The sequence below is a fragment of the Lipophrys pholis genome, assembly GCF_963383615.2.
Source record: "Lipophrys pholis genome assembly, chromosome: 11".
Classification (NCBI taxonomy): Eukaryota; Metazoa; Chordata; class Actinopteri; order Blenniiformes; family Blenniidae; genus Lipophrys; species Lipophrys pholis.
In genome coordinates, this window is record NC_137631.1 from 11,884,040 (window position 1) to 11,901,610 (window position 17,571).

At 39.1% G+C, this 17,571-nt stretch overlaps 1 protein-coding gene across 1 annotated transcript; it reads left to right on the plus strand.

Moving 5' to 3' along the window:
- Nucleotides 1-83: 83 nt before the first annotated feature.
- slc6a13 (solute carrier family 6 member 13) lies at nucleotides 84-16,463 on the plus strand. The gene is made up of 15 exons (XM_080475608.1): nucleotides 84-261; nucleotides 3,067-3,279; nucleotides 3,897-4,031; nucleotides 5,106-5,246; nucleotides 5,531-5,612; nucleotides 5,815-5,947; nucleotides 6,142-6,276; nucleotides 8,212-8,315; nucleotides 8,562-8,686; nucleotides 10,044-10,156; nucleotides 10,270-10,407; nucleotides 10,711-10,813; nucleotides 14,394-14,494; nucleotides 14,748-14,918; nucleotides 15,337-16,463. Exons 1-15 carry the CDS (start codon nucleotides 255-257, stop codon nucleotides 15,499-15,501), a joined length of 1,866 nt encoding a protein of 621 aa, XP_080331734.1. The 5' UTR covers nucleotides 84-254; the 3' UTR covers nucleotides 15,502-16,463.
- The last annotated feature ends 1,108 nt before the right edge of the window (nucleotides 16,464-17,571 follow it).

Consider the following 17,571-nt stretch of genomic DNA (forward strand, 5'->3'; position numbering starts at 1 on the left):
TGTGTATGTGTGTGTGTTTGTGTGTGGGGGTGACTGAATGGGACTGGATGAAGGGGGTGGAGGTGGTGTGGAGTGGCCGCAGTGCTTCCAAAGAGGGGCAAAGAAGAGGGAAAATCTTCACTGTGGGCTGCACCAAAGTTTTCACTTTTGCAGATCTCCGCCTCCCCCTCATGTATGTTATATAGTGAAACCTGACACAGCAGCAGGTCTGTATTTCATGCCGCATTTCCTTCTGGGAGCCATCGTTGTACATAATGAAAGGTGAGTCCCTTTGATTATTGGACATGTGATATTCTTCTTTCGAAAACACATTTAAATTCAATTAGATTTATTGCTGTCAAATGGTATTCTGAATATAAATACAAGATTTACATGATTGCTTATTCCTTGGAAGCTGCCTCTTTGAAGAATTACTGGTGTGATTGATATCTGCCAAAATGTGTTAACCCTCGCTGTCTTTGACTCAGCTAATGTTTGTCATACCGAAAGAAACTAACCTGCTCAAATAGACAAACTGCACATAAGCTATTGGACAGTTTGGGCTTTTATACCTCAGATTGTGATTCTTTATCCTTTCAAGGTCACTATGTATTATTTTCTTGAGTCAATCAGAAAGCAGCTCTATTGCGTGTGCTTTTGAACTGGGCTGATTCTCTAGCCTCTGTATTGCCGACGTAGGTCATTTTTCATGATATCTTAAAACAAATTTCCACGATTTGTTGCACGTACAACATTGATGCTTCACAAAAAGAAAGACTCAGTAATACAAAATTCAAATTCCTGAACTCATCCAAAACTCATAAAGCGTGATCAAAACGTTGATGGAACAGACAAACATGTTTCTCTCTAACTTAATATTAAGCATATAACTCCTGTAAATCTTTGCAATAGATGTACCCTCACCACTTGTTGTTCCAACATTATGTAACCACCTCAGTCAGACATTCGTCACCATTGTTCCAACTGTGGAGGTTCACGCTCAGAATATGTGACTCATAACTCAGGTCTGCACGTGTTTACAACAGCATCGCTGAAAATTAAACACATGCCCATCATATACAAATACTCAAGACTGGGATGACTGAATTTGCCATCCTTCAGCCATTATGCCTATAGATCTCGAAATGTATAGGATTAAGTACTTATATCTGACTAGTTTGAGTGAATACAACAGAAGTTCTTTTGGTAGTCATTCTGAATCCTACACATTTAACATTTGTATCAACACGAAAATATTAAATAGCAAAACGAAGAGATGAGAGGGAAAGGAAACATTAGCTAAACTGTTGATAACCACTGAAGGAAGTTAAAGATCTGAAGGCTGGATTGTCCCGAGAGAGAGATCAGTTCGATTTGTCGAGGCCTAAACTTAAAGTGTGTGATGAGACTCTATTGATACCTGAAGGCCTCGCCGGTATAGTGCAGCACTATGATTTCGACAAAAAGTTGACATGAGAATATTTTTTGAAATGACTCAGAATCTGATGAGAAGATGGCCATACGGTTGCGTATTGATCAGCACTCTTGTTTCACAGTTAGAACATATCTGGCTTGGAGGCCTTTTCCTGTGGAGTTTCCATGTTCTCCCTGTGGATGTGTTTGGGTCTCTGTGGGTGTTTTGGGTTCTTCCAACAGCATAAATGTGTTTGACTCTAATTGGTGACTCTATATTCCGCATGTTTATAAGTGTGATTGTTGTGTATGTACGCTTGATTAAACCAATGTCAGATATGCCATGTAACTCCAATGCAATCCTAAATTGGAAAGCGGTATAGAAGTGTTTGATGTCGTGGTTTTTACTGGTTCATGTAGCTTGAAAAAAACAGGTGGCAATGGCAATGTCAAACACATTTTACATCTAAAAACCTCAATACATAAAATGTGACCCAATTTTGATTCATTCTCATCAGCATGAGCTGATAAAACAAGCCATTGAAGTCACTGGACAGGAGACTTTTGGTACTTTTTAACAAATGGCAGGCGGATATTTCTCCTGTTTCCCTTTTTTTTGGTCAACAATGTACAGGTTTTATTATATTTACCACATGTGTTATTTATCAGAGTGTCAATTTGGTCCTTTGAGGACCAGTCAGGTCAAGCGTTCATTCAGTAGGTCAGTCTGTCACTCACTCAGTCTGTCCAAAAAGAGGCAATGCTGGCAGTGTTTTCTGAGATAAAGCTCCTCTTGTGCCTCACTGAGGTCATCGCCAGTCTTGGCATATTTTCTCACAGGGTGCCTCCTCTTCAAGGACCTGTGTGAAATGTGTGTCTTACCTTACCTCTTACTTGTCTTTACCTTTTTTACCTCCATCACAATCTTGCTGTAATTTCAGAGAGCACATTCAAAGTCTTACTTGCGTTCCAGCTCTATGTTGCTTTCACAAGCAGAGCTGCTTGTTTGTGTTGATGTGCAAAAAAAAGATAGAGGAAGAAAATAAGTGTTGGTGCATTTTCAGAAGTGGATTAGTGAGAGTGTGTTTCCGGCAGACTGGTGAGCGATTCGTTTGAATTTGGACTGCAGCAGCGACCGCAGTGTACTCCTGAGAGAGGAAACAGAGGCAATAGAACAGCACATTAATGCATCCTGACAGGAGTGAGCACAGTCAGTGAGCTGTCTGTTTCCTCCACAGAGGGAAATTCTTTCACCGGCACTGGCCCCAAAACAGGGTCTGGCTGAAGCCTTGACCAGCTTCAGACGTGGTCATGTAACTTCCAGCTATTACTGACATCTTTCAACACGACCGAATGGGGCGCTGCACCGTTTGTTACTACCCATGTAAACACACAGGCATCACAAGGTCCTGTAGTGAATTATTTGAATGAACATTTACTTACATTTAATCCTCCAACATTTAATAAAAAAATTAATTGACTCGCAGAATTAGTTCCAGGCTTAAGACGAAACTTTAGGTCTCCAAGGACTTAAACAGTTAATTTGCTACTTTGAAGGCTGTAAATTAATCTTCAAAGGATTTTTATTGCCTTTGAGTGTTTGCTCCTGGACACCCTTCAGTAATCTTCCTAATGTTCAATGTTTCACAACACTCTTTCCAATGTCACTCTCAGGAGGACACGCGGGTGATACGGACAACATGGCAAAGGCTGAGCCTTCCAACAGCCATGGCAGGCCCTTGGACATTGTGCCCAGTACAGAGGAGAAGATGGTCGAAAGAGGTCAATGGGGCAACAAAATTGAGTTTGTTCTGTCAGTAGCAGGAGAAATCATTGGCCTGGGGAATGTCTGGCGTTTCCCCTACCTTTGTTATAAAAATGGAGGAGGTGAGTGCTGCAACTACCTGCACTTCATTAATTTGTTACCTATTCAAAAACATTGCCTTTCTCAAGTTAATGACACAAGGTTGTTTATTGTAATCCACGTGTACAAGTGTATAGAATGTGTTATATTGATTGCATTACTGAATGTGTGTTGTTTTTTATTCTGTCTTTGAATTTGTTTACGCAGCAACTGTGTGACAACTAGATCCATAATGTAAAACTAGTTAGTTATAAACTAAATTAGTAAGTAATAAGGGTATGATTAATGTCTGTGTACAGCACTTTGGCACACTGTGTTGTTTTTAAAGTGCTCTATAAATAAAGTTAGTAGTAGTAGTTATGTGATCTATTATTCTATCGCCTTGTTTTTGCTAAGTAAAAGTAGGCAATAGGTGTGTTTCATGCGGCAAACTAGTAAATGTTTAATGCATGACCCCTGATAGAAGATGGTAATCTCACCTCACTGTCATACCCATGCAGTAGGAAGTCTAAATAGGCTTACACACACGCACGCACGCACGCACACAATAATTGTACATGATTGATACTTCTATACTGTCCTATTATTGGATTATTGAAGAAAATTTTGTGAAATCTTTTTTCAATCTCTACTCGTACAGGTGCTTTTTTTATTCCATACCTCATCTTCCTGTTTGCTTGTGGGATCCCAGTCTTCTTTCTGGAGACAGCTCTGGGCCAGTACACCAGTGAGGGAGGCATCACCTGCTGGAGGAAGATATGCCCATTGTTTGAAGGTAATTCCCCTGATTTATAGGACTGAAAATTGTTTTAACTATATTAAAAGCAGATGATGTGGAAGAAAACAAGAAAAAAAAAGTAATTGTAGGTGTGGGGTACAAATAGTATGTCAGGTGAGTCTAGTAGTGTAAACATGAGACGATTAAACGGTAATCAAACTAAGAACACTGGTGAAAGAAATTGTGCTTGTACAATAACTTTAAATAAAGAGTAAGAAGTGTGTGCAGTATATATTGAGAGGATGTGTGTTTGCTTGCATGTGAGTTTCTATCATGTACACATGCAAGGGTTTCATGCAATTAGCTATAATTGTTTGAAAGCAGTCAAGTCTGGACAACATCTCGTTTCCTAACAGCTTTCAGCATTCAGCCATAATCATGACCCATAGCCGATGACAGCTGCAGAATATTGTAGTGTCAGGGTGGCATTCATGTGTGGGAACAAGCCTTTAACTCAAACCTGGTCTTCATGTGTGCACTGTTAATAGAATTCAAGCTGCTCACCTTTCAAGAAGAGTTCAGCAGTAAAAGAGTCGTTGCAACAATGGCAAAGCAGATTATTATTGTATTATTATTGGGCCCTTTGACCTTGAATGTTTTCATATTGACAGACTATTCATGAACACAGATTTTGCCCTACACTATGTCACCATTCACTGATCATTGCATTTTAAATGGAACAGCTGAACCTCGGTTGGCAGAGGGGATCAGTCTTCCAGTCTCCCAGTCCATAAGTTGTTAGCTTGATCCCCTATCTCACCCTGATCGTGTGTTGAAGAGTCATTGGGTAAAACAAGGGATCTTACGTCTCTCCCAATGATGTGTGAGCGTCTTGCATTGCATCCATCACCATTATTGTTTGGGTCTATGCATGACTGTGAGCCAATGATACAAATCCTGTAAAGCATGTTGAGGTTGCTCAGCTGGTCGGATGTGCTCTTTGAGTAGATGCCCATGCATCACTCAAGCATGCCTCGGTGAAACGTCACCGTTGTTTATAGTTTATTGTCGTATCATCAACTCACTGCCCCGTCAATTGATTGCCCATAAAGTTGAGGCTTTATTTTTCAGGCGTGGGTTATGCCACCCAGGTGATTGTGGCTCTGCTGAACATCTACTACATTGTTGTGTTAGCCTGGGGCATCTTCTTTCTGTCCAACTCCTTCACCTGGGATCTGCCATGGGCGTCCTGCAATAACTCGTGGAACACAGGTGAGATGTGAGAGGTGTCCGGAAAGCCTCTCTCTTGCGGCAACGTTGTTGGAGTGTGATGTTATCAAAGTATATTCTTAATGATGGCTGTGTTAGTGTAAAATTTTCCGAGCATCGATTAACAGTATTGTTTCACTTTATCGGAGTGAAAGTGACCACATCACTTCACTAATCTGCCTCAGCAGTGGGATTGTTTCTCCTTCCTGTGTGTAACTTGGAAACCTTAGAGAAAGCTTGGATTTCTTCACACGCCTGAATGTCCTTTTGTCTGTCCTTCATTCAAGATTCCTGTATGGCATTTCAGAGGGGGAATAGCTCCATCAATCACCATGAGAACACCACCTCTCCTGTCATTGAGTTCTGGGAGTATGTACTGGGATTTTCTTTTTCTTTTCTTTTTTTTTTTGTTTTTTGCTTGCCTACATCCTGAAATGGCCTTGTGATAAAACAAAGTGACTAAATGTCTAAATGTCTTAACAACGAATTTGAATGTAAATTTTACCAAACCATCGAGCGTACAATAGATTCTACAACACTTCTGATTTTTATCGATGTATGTCCTCTGCAGGAACAGAGTGCTGAGAATTTCCTCAGGTATTCACCACATTGGCTCTCTGAACTGGGATCTGGTAATCTGTCTCGCTGTTGCATGGGTTATCTGTTACTTCTGCATTTGGAAGGGAGTCAAATCCACGGGCAAGGTGAAACTTTCTCTAAAGTTTTCTATGTGCAGTAACAGTATTTTATGTGGACGAAGGTATGCAGCATGAAATATTATGTCGTTCATGTGCGATCATTGATAAACACACAGTTTCTTTCTTTTTTTTTTTTAAGTGAAGGAACTGTCTCAAAGTTGTAACCATGGTCATGAATAAACTGTGTTGTTTTCCTATAGGTGGTTTACTTCACAGCCACTTTCCCTTACTGTATGCTGCTGGTGCTGCTGATCAGAGGGGTCACCCTGCCAGGAGCCATGATTGGAGTACACTTCTACCTTTATCCCGACTTGTCACGGCTATCGGACCCACAAGTAGGTTCACAAACCATCCATTCATATATCTTCTATACTGCTTTACCCTTGTCAGGGTCACTGGAGCCAATCCCAGCTAACTATGGGCGAGGACGCGGTTACACCCCGGACAGGTCGCCAGTCCATCACAAGACAAACACAGAGAGACAGATAACCACACGTGCTCACTTTGTTCACAAACCATGGAGCACTTAAATTTACTGCAAAAGAAATGTTAACAAGGGGAAGCTCTGTAAAACATTCCTTGAAAGTAACTTCTCTATGTTAACATCAGTGTCGAGTCCATTCAGGCCGTTTTAGAAGACACTGGGATTACTTTAGTGCGCTGATGTTTTAGTGCTGAAAACATTTGATCAACTCCTCATGTATCCACAGCATTTTTATCAGCTTGCATGCTTCACTGTTTGGATACAACTTGAGATTCTGATCGTTTGGAAATGTGAACTTATCAGCAACAAACGTGAGCATTTCTGATTAACTTGAAAGTACATGAATGGTAGGAGTAAATCTTTGTCTTCATGACTCTGTTGCTTGCCTTACTGGTTAAGTATTGACATCATGCTTTAGGTATATTTGAGGTATTCATGTTGTGTTTCAGTTGAAATGAAGCTTGAGAGTCCTGACTTAAAATGACTCTTTAAGTTATGGTATGCCGGTCGAGAACAAGTCACTGAGCAATACATATCCATAAAATTTGTTCTTTTGCTAGTTCTTTCTGAGGATAAACTCAAACAATCTGCCATATTAAATATTCTAGAAACGTTTGTGCAAGTCATCAAAATGGTTCCAAAACTCGTTGCTATATAAACAACAGCTAAGTGTATGGTTAACATGTCCCAACGAAAAACAAACTCGAGGTTCTTTTTCTATCGATATAAAGGGGATGCTTTACTTTCAATTTGCAGCAACAAGTAGGAATCCTGAGCTCCAAGGAAACTTGAACGCACCATCGGCCCTAAGTGTCACTGACTTTTACAATCTTGTTCAATCTTACTGTAGAGCAGCATCAAACAATGTTGGGAAGCTAAAAAAGGAGAGCTTTTGGGGTTTTTCAGTTTGGTTTTGTTCTGTTCCCAAATAAGTAAATAGAGCAGTTATTGTTGATTTGGAAAGAGCATGGATTCTGTCCCATTACTTCCGTTTTTTGCAGTAACAATAGGTTGATTTAAGCAGCTTCAACTAATGAAAATGAGAAGACCATGAATAGTGTTGGTAAGGGGGACTTTTTTTTTTTTTTTTTTTTCTCTTGCTATTAGATTGCAATCCACATGACAGTCTGAAATAGGGCCCCCCCTTCATTCCTTTGGAGCGACTCAAGGGATGAATACAAACCCTGTGTGCGCAGGCCAAGTCAAGCTCGGCTGTAGAGTTGATGCCTTGGGAATACCTGCCTTTGTGTAACGTTGTGTCCAGAGCTTGTACTGTTGGTTGGACCTCTCAGTCAATCAGCTCCTCAGTCCTGACTGCCAACTATCTGAAACATGCCCCAGTGCACTTGGAGCACTTTGCCAGAATTGCAAGAAGAAGGGAAAGCCTAATTTGAATGTTGAAGTGTGAGTGAGCATTCAAAGGCTTTGTCCCTTAGAGGAGGAGAGGGATAATGTGCTTTGTTTGTGGACGATGCCAGAGTGGTCAGGGTACGAGGCTCCACAGAAAGAAATTGCTCTTCCAGGTCTAAAAAGATTAAAAGTTTGTATACTAGAATTATGTAGATATATGGATTCATTCAAACTTCATATGTTAATTTACGTATGCTGTAAGCGAGAGCTCAAAGGGTTCAAAAAGCCCTTGGAGCGAACTATGTATATATATATGAATCCATCACTATCACAGACTGTAAATAAATAATGAATATATGTTAAAAAAAAAAAAAATCTTTCACACAGTTAAAAATTGGAATTCCTTCAGTCCTTCATAAGTCTGTTTCATTTACAGGTATGGATGGATGCTGGGACTCAGATCTTCTTCTCCTTTGCCATCTGTTTGGGATGCCTCACAGCTCTGGGAAGCTACAACAAGTATAACAACAACTGCTACAGGTAAGGCCTGAGATAATGATGCAGTTTGCATCAAAATTACCTGCACAATGCTGCCTCTTTTTTCACCACAGTTGTTCCTAATGTTTACCTGATGTTTCTTTTTAAACTTTGATTATTTTACAATACCATAAAAGTCAGACTTTTCATTTGAGTCAGACCTGTAGTCCTTTTTGCTTTCTCTTTTATTTTAAACTCTTGAGCACAATTCACTTTTGAGTTGAAATCGTCTTCCTGTGTTGTTTCCAGGGATTGCCTGTGCCTCTGTTTCCTAAACAGTGGCACCAGTTTTATTGCTGGTTTTGCGATCTTCTCCATCCTGGGCTTCATGTCCTATGAGCAAAATGTCCACATTTCAGAAGTGGCTGAATCTGGTTTGTGTTTCTTTCATCATATTCAAACACACATCACCACATTATCTCCGGGGAGAGTATTTATATATAAAATAAGCACAAAAAAGCTGCTATGTGCTGCTTTAGCTCATTCTTTCTTAACAATACCATAATAGAGCATGGTGCATGTGTCATATTGTTTTTTGTTTTGAGTGACAATTCATGTGGTGGCTCCATAACATACTCCACTGGGTCCACTGTACAATATAAATACTAAGAAGAAATCATATTAAATAAGCCTATGTTTTGTCTAAATTCAACTATTTTTGTTCCCAAGAAAAGAACAGTTTGATTTCATGTCAGGACTTGGCCAGTCTAGATCCTGACAAAACACTATAACATATATACTATGCATGAGATGAGAAAAGTTATTATAGAAGTAATCCACTGAAGCGGGGTCTGGACTGAACATTTTAGACCAAAACATAAAACAACTGCCAACAGCCTCTGCTTATCACAAGTGAAGAGCTAATACAGCAAAAGTCCAAAGTTTGGACACATATTGATCGTTAATGACCAACCAGGGTCTTTATGAGAGATAAATCATTTTGCTTAACATCGTTGAATTGCTCTTGCATTGATATGGATTAAAACAATATAGTGTATCCACTGTGCACACCACAACCGATGGTCTCAAACACAATTAGCGAGGTAAGAAATTCCCCAAATTAACCAACGACACAGCTCATCTGTTAAAGTAAACAGTATGACTTGCACATGAAGCTGAATGGGAAAATGCAAAGAAAGAGGGAAACTGCCGCCAAAAGAAAAGGAGAAAGAAATAGAATATAAAAAAATATTCAGGTTTCTTTAACACATTTTGAACTATATAACTGTGTTTTTAGTTCCACTATTTAGATTTCTTTTCAGTATTGATCTACAAAGGAGGTAATGAAAAAATAAATAAAAACCACTGAGTGACCTTTGTACAAACCTTTGATAGGTAATGAGATTGGATATAAATGAAAGAATTTCTCAGCCTGCACAGGCTTTGTGTCAGGCCAAGTAGATACTTTTTTTAAAAATTCGCATTAACCGCATTACACATGCATTTTAACACAATACTAATTAGTTTTACCCTCCATTTGTTTCTTTTTGTCATGATATATTCTGGAAAAATAAGCTCACCCCTCTTTACGCCTGCTGTTGCTTCCCCATGAGAGGCCAAGCTCACACTTTGTAAACTACTGTTTTTTTTTTATAATTATTCAATCAATCAAACATGTTATTGGTGCTTTAGAGTTAAGAAATGTACATTTTCTTCATGATTTCCTTGTAATATTCTCAAATACAATACAATGAGCAGAAAATTGAAAAGAAACACACTTGTGCCTGTTAGGTCCAGGTTTGGCCTTTATAGCCTATCCTCGAGCTGTATCCATGATGCCCTTCTCACCTCTGTGGGCCTGCTGCTTCTTCATTATGATCGTGTTTCTGGGGCTCGACAGTCAGGTGAGACCGAACTGCCACAGACCACACACGTGCACGAAAAAATGACGGTTGTAAACAAATAGGATTATGTTATATTGTCTCATAATATTGTGATTGTGCTTGTTGTGTGTAAGTTTGTGTGTGTGGAGAGTCTGGTGACAGCCATGGTGGATATGTACCCTTCCACCTTCCGCCGTAAAAACCGCAGGGAGCTCTTCATCCTGGCCATCGCTGTGGTTTCCTTCCTCCTGGGGCTCATCATGCTGACAGAGGTGAGACTCAGTGGCCTTGCTTCATAATGTTTGTTTAAAAAAAAGAAAGAGAAAAGTTTTACATTTTGAAAAACCTTCATGTTCGAATAATTTACTGATGACAAGTAAGCCAACAACTGTGAAATGGAATTCAAACAATATCCCCAGAGTATTTTTTTTTTTGCCCTCTTCCTCTAAAATAGTTAAGAGGCTTTGAAACGACACAGGGTGTCACATATTGAAATTCCTAGAAGTTTTTTTTAAAAATATTTTTATGTGTTTTACTGTATTTGGTTGTGAATTAATGCCTGTCTGCTCCCACAGGGAGGAATGTATGTCTTTCAGCTCTTTGACTACTATGCAGCCAGCGGGATGTGCCTGCTTTTCGTGGCCATCTTTGAGACGGTTTGCATCGCTTGGGTTTATGGTGAGTAAAGAGTATTATTTCAGAAACCACTTCAGCAATAGAGTGACACTCAATGCCAAAACTGTAACTTCGCTTCTAAAGACCCTGAGTTGTAGAACGAAAGTTTGTTCTTTCTGCATGTGTCACAGACTGAAATATATATATTTTTAAAAAAAACACCAGTATTGATATTTAAATTCATACTTCCTACAAACCAAGGGTGTTAAACGCCTTTCAGTTTACATATGGGTTGTAAATTCAGACTTTAAACCCTGAGGAATAGAGATTAAACAGTTTTCTTTCTCTTTTTTTTTTCCCTACTCCGACTAACTACCTGGGCAGTGTGAAATCCTATCTCCTCACTTCTGTGGATACAAACCTGTCTCTTCCTTGGCTTCACAATTTCTGAAGCTTCCTGCATGTTTTTCTTATGGACTCAGTCCCATACTTGGTTCGTCATTTCATGAGCAATAAGGCTGCAAGCTTTCACTGCTACTTTACCTCAGACTTTACTACCTTCTCGTGTTCAGTTTTGGATTTCAGCATTGTGGTATTCACCCTTCTAATTGACCGATGGGAATGATCTGTTTCTTTGGTTGAAGAATTGCAGTTAATGTTTGCTTTATAACCTTTACAGTTTGCAAGGTCTTCCATTGAGGATGTGTTTGACACGCTGGTAGTTTGGTTTTGGCCCATGAGCCACATGTTTGGCACTGTCACTGACGATCACCCTGGTAGCCTACGCATCATTGGACATATCTACATTTTATAATCGAAAATTTAGCATTTTCTCTTCGACATGAAAAACAATGAGAAACACCATGCCTGGAAAGATTTGTGTTCCTTCATTGACATATTTAGCATATTGCTAAATTTGACATTTATCTTTGTTTATGGTACCTGACCAGAATGCAGTATACAGTGAAAAACTTTAACCATTTCCCGGCTGGGACATTGCACTATTTCCCATATCTGTTTACATCTAGAACAGACACTGCATTCAATGTCAATTTGCATAGTGGTGCTGCCCTGGATGCAGGCGGATAACATGCATCTTATTGCAGTTGTCAGTGTCAACCTAACATGAGCATTAAGTTTCTTTAACCATGCGCTGTGCACCTCAGACAAATACCACAGACATATTCAGAGGAGGCAATGAACGTTGTGGTTTTGTAAAGCCAGTTTCTGGCGCACTGCCAAGATTTCCAGCCAGTTTTGATAGAAAACCGATTGCAAGACAACCACATGTGGAATAAATGAGGTGGTTGGAAAAAAGAAGGGACCCTCTTTTCAATAATGACACACTCTGCCTACATGTGTTGCACCTGCCGAATGCAAAGTGATCCACTCAATCACAAGTCTGTCAGAAAATTAAAAACCACTGTCAGTCCAAGATGTTTCGATTTTGTTCTCCTTGTGTTTATGCATCTTGATTTTATTGTTCAGCCCTTAATTGTAATATGTCTTATTTCTTTTTGACACCTTTGAGGATATTAATTGTCTACCTCTGGATGGATAGATTTACTCCTATGCTTTGCAGCAGTTGTTGTATACCAGCAGCGTTTTCCTGGTGTGAGGTGTGACAGGTTTTTGACAAACACAAACACTGAATGACTGGTGCAAGATATTATTCATAGTCAGATATCTTAGGGAGATCAGAAGCCAGAGCTTTCTTTTTAATGTCATCTTTTCATTTCTCAAAAGGCTGAAAATCTTCTGAAGTACTGGGAACAGCTCAAAGTATTCCCTTTTAAAGTTTTGGAGTCAGCATGTGGCGCTTAAGTGAAATGTCACATTTGACATTTTGTGAAAAAGTATCCAAAAGGGCACTGGTTAAAATGTAGCTCTGAGTCAGGCAATGAATTGGTAAAACACCAGTGAAACTGTTAACCAATCTAAAACAATGGAATAAAAACTTTCTATGAACATGCACATGATGCACTTAAAAGGTCATTTTAACAAGACATTTCTTGAATTCAGGCGGCTAGTTGATCTTAGAAGACGTGAAATGATGTGAAAATCTTTGTTTTTGTTATTCCTATGATGAGAGAGCTGTATTTTACATTCCATTTCAGTTTAATATAAATATCAAACATTTAGGGTCCACATTTTATCCCCCATAAGGTCGTAGGGGGCTGAATCCAATAGTAACTGAGTATGAGTAAATATAATGGGTCCTCAGTTACTTCTTTCTTGATGACAGCTGTAACACGTTTCCTCACACAATAGCAACAGAGGTGATGACACAAATGCAGGCTCAGTGTTCTTCAAATCCAGTATGTCTCAGTATCTATGGCTGCTGGCCTGTACAACAAACCACCACTACTTCGAGAAATGTGTCACTGATGCCTCAATTATGACATTTTTATAACCATGTGACAAACATGAAACCTGTGAGGTACCAGTTGCAGACTGCCTGCGCTGGCACAATCTCAACGACGCTTTCACAATCCAACAACAACAGTCACGTTTTTCAGCCTCCTGAACTCAATAACCTCACTCACCAGCCTGATCGTTTGCCCCTGTGATCCCGGCAGCGAGTCAACACTCGCTCAATGATTGTTTGTATTAACTTCTGGATTAATCTGCAGTGGTCGTCCTTCAGCTGTGCCACAGCAAAAAAAACAGTCTTGAAAAGGAAAAAGATTGGTTTGTAAAAAATCTCATTCTCAACGTTGCTCAGTGACAGATTGCACAATTGTAATATTTCCCCTGCAGCTATTTTTGGCTCCCTTCATATTGCCACATTCCACCTGTACGAACTCAGACTTTGTCAGGTCATCAAACACTCTGTGAACTCAGTTACTGCCTTATTCGTTGACATGACATAATCCTTCAGACAATACAGTGATTACAGTCTTCCTGCTCTGAGGCGTCTGTCTCTCCCCATGTCCTCAGTGACCTTAGAAGATTGTTGTGATGTGTATACACATATATCCAGGACATAGCCATCCATCTTCTACACTGCTTTGTTCAATGTAGGGCCATGGGGCCGATTCCAGTCAACCGTGGGTAAAGGCATTTTCATCTAATACTGATCGGATTTTACACATTATGCCAATTCTTTGGGCTAATTTTGACTTAAGGATATATATATGCGGCTTCCAACTGAGCTTTTCATCAAAAATCATTCCTAAAAATGTATTTACATGCACTTGTTGAATTTGTTTACCATTAAGATAATGGCAAACAAAGAGAAACAAAGCCATATGATACTATACTAAATATATATGGACATATACTAGATATACGAAAAATATATAAAATATCAATTTGAAATAACAAAATGTAAAAATACAATGTACAGGATTTATTTTCTCAAAACAATTCTGAAAACCCATCCGTGGACGAGTTGTCCTACAATCACCAGAGGACCTACAGAAAAACCGTGAACACACAGCAATGCAAAAGAAGGCCTGCCTGCAGACATTACTGCATCATTACGCTCTCTCTCTCTCTTCTCTTTCTCTCTCTCTCTCTCTCTCTCTCTCTCTCTCTCTCTCTCTCTCTCTCTCTCTCTCTCTCTCTCTCTCTCTCTCTCGCCTGTATAATAGATGTACATTTCCGATGTGTTGTCATTATCTCTTACCTCTTGTCACAGGTGCTGATCGTTTCTATGACAACATAGAGGACATGATTGGTTATCGCCCAGGCCCTATCATCAAGTACTGCTGGCTTTTCTTCACCCCTGCAACATGCTTTGTAGGTTTTGGTTTTTTTATTATTATTTTTTTTTTTGCCTTTGCCTTTGCCTTTACAAATTTTCTCAGCAAAAACAGTGCCCTCTACTGGCCACCACAACAAATGGTCAAATTAAGCCTTTTCGTTTTGCATATGCCTAAAAAAAAAGATAAAGAAATATTTATCATCCATTTTGCTGGAGATGTATGTTGAACTTACCACGTCACAATATAATTCCAACATTAACTATTATTCCTGTTTGTCTCTTTATCAGGGGACCTTTGCCTTTGCGTTGATCAAGTACTCCCCCTTGAAATACAACAATGAATACGAGTACCCTTGGTGGGGACATGGGATTGGCTGGATCCTGGCCCTGTCCTCTATGCTTTGCATCCCTCTTTGGGTGGCAGCGAAACTCTACTATACCACAGGGACACTCAGAGAAGTAAGTCTGACCCATAAAAAGCCCTTTTTCATAACAGACTAATGCTGACATTGTCATTTCAAATAAATTAACTTCACACAGTATGCTGATCAAGTATGGGGGAGGGTGAAGTTTACGAAATCAATGAATTGTGTTGTTATGGAAGCCATTTGATGGATGTAGAATTATCACAAGACAGCAATGTTTTTCTAAAGGGGGATCATATATCTCTGAGATAATTGTTTTGGTGTCCAGCCCACATCTCAACCTGGCAACTAGTGTATTTCTGTAAGGTTAATTTCTCGTGCTTATATCATGTGAGTGCTGTGGTTACTACTGATTCTCGTTGCATTCAAGTGATTGAATAAGGTTGATCCAAGCATACTGACGGCAACATTGACTCCATTTTTCTTTTCTCCCATGAACTGTCCATTCACAGCGCATTGCTCTCCTGACCACTCCTTCCACTGACTTACCTAAGACGAAGCAGGAGCAGGAGAAGATGCTGGCCATCTTTGCAGCGGATGGTGACAGCCTCCATCAGAAAGCACCTCCCAATAAGGACGGCTACTTCCCGGTCGATGAGAAAGAGTCTCATTGCTAGAAACTTGAACACTGGAACCAGAGTCTTGTGGAGGTCAAGGGTCACTTCTCAGCTCTGACATGCTGGCCTGAACAAAGCTCTCTCTGCAATACCTCATAAGAGAAGGTAGTGAAACAGGTGCAGACGCAGGCTTTAAGAGTCACCTCACCTGAAACTGCTGACCGGCTGCCGGAGTCTTCAGCTTACGGCATGACAGCATTCTTGCATATACACGTGCATCTGTTGATTTTTTTTGGTTAATATATGTTGTGACAACGGCAGAGGACAGTGTACATTTAGAAATGTGACCACTGATATTGCACAGTGGCTACAAGTTTATATTTGATCATGACTGCTTTCTAAGGAAGCATTTTGTTCTGTTCTGAGCAGCTCTGATGTTCAGTGAGCCTGGCTTTACCTCCTCTCTGTTTCCTTTTTGGTTTGAACAGCTGCCTGCAGCGGTGGGAGCGCTTCAGCACACAAATCATACAAACATGTGTTATTAAACTCCATCTCTGTTAAAATGAATTTCCTTTAAGGCATGCCCAGAGTAAAATCAAACTTTGTATTAGGCCCTATTCTGCTGACCGCTTTGATTTTACAATTGAGTATCAAGGCATCGTCTCAGGGTGTAACATTCCTAATGCATCGCTTTTTCCACAAAAGTATACTAATGAACAACACATGCAAAAATTGGGTTTTTTAATCATTAGAGAAGTAGCCCAAATTACAACAACTCAAATCAATGTATCGTCTTGTTTTGAATTTAATATTATTATCCATGTTTTTACTGAATTTCTGTTGATTCATTTTCCATTACTTTATCTCAAGATCTTAAGATTTGCTGAGGTGCTTGTGTGATATTTGTACATGTTTTTTTTGGTGTTGTTGTTTTTTTTGTTTGTTTTCAAATCTTTACATTGCTCATTGGAACAAATTTAGTTGTGTATCCTTTATATCTAATGCACTGATCTGTTTCTGTTAAAAAAGAAAAGAAAAAGAAAAAAAAGGGATTCATATATATATATATATATATATATATATATCATTCCAAATCGATGAGATATCACTTTTTGATTTGCCTTATTTTGGTGGGATGAATACATTTTCATTGATTACTGAGAAAATGCTTTTAAATGTATAACTTTGATGTACTAAAACATTTCAATAGATGGAGGGAAAAAAAACCTTTACTTGAAACATACACTTTTATTAAAATGTCTATACTTTGCAATACATATATTATTAAATCCTTGAATTATGTTTACTAAATTGATTGTCTGTCTTCATAAAAAAAATGCAATACTTTTTATGTGATGCTGATTTGCTCTCATACAACCTTCATGTAATACATTTTTTAAATGAAAATTGTTATGAGCTATAGTGTATTTGAAGTATCTCATTATAGAGGCAAAACTGGCACAGACCAGTAAAATGCAACATATATGTTAAATGTATTTAGAAACGATCAAACTTTGGCATGTTACTGTACTGTATATTCTATCATGATCCTAAATAGATTCATTTTTATGGACCTTGGCAAAAAAAAAAAAAATACATGGGTAATTTTCATTTAATGGTTAGAGTCATATTGTCTCATTTTTGACATGTGCTTTATCTGTATGTGGCATAACACTTCTTTGAATGTGTGGTAGGCGTAGACTGGGGGTATCAAATATGAAGCCTGTAGGCCAGAACAGGCCCCTAAGAGGGTTTGTTCTGGCACACAATATTACTGCTAAAAGACAAGTTATTACTTGCTCTTTCGCAGTAAAAGTGACTGTCATTCACATGTCTGCTAGGGAACACATGTTTAAGAGAGAGTAGCGGTCATACGATCATTTATCAATGATGCTGTGGCGAAAGCTAACATTTGAAAAGAAAATTAAAGTAAAATACACAAACGAGACTCTGAACAATGGAGTAGGAATAAAATCTTAAAACCATGTGGCATACTGCTTTATAACACAGTTCTACAGAGGTCGGCCCTTCACAGTAGCTTTAGCTTTTCATCTGGCCACCCTTAAGTAACCGTGTAATCCAGCACTGATGGATGGATTCATGCTCCCTCTCAAGAATTCTGATTGTTTT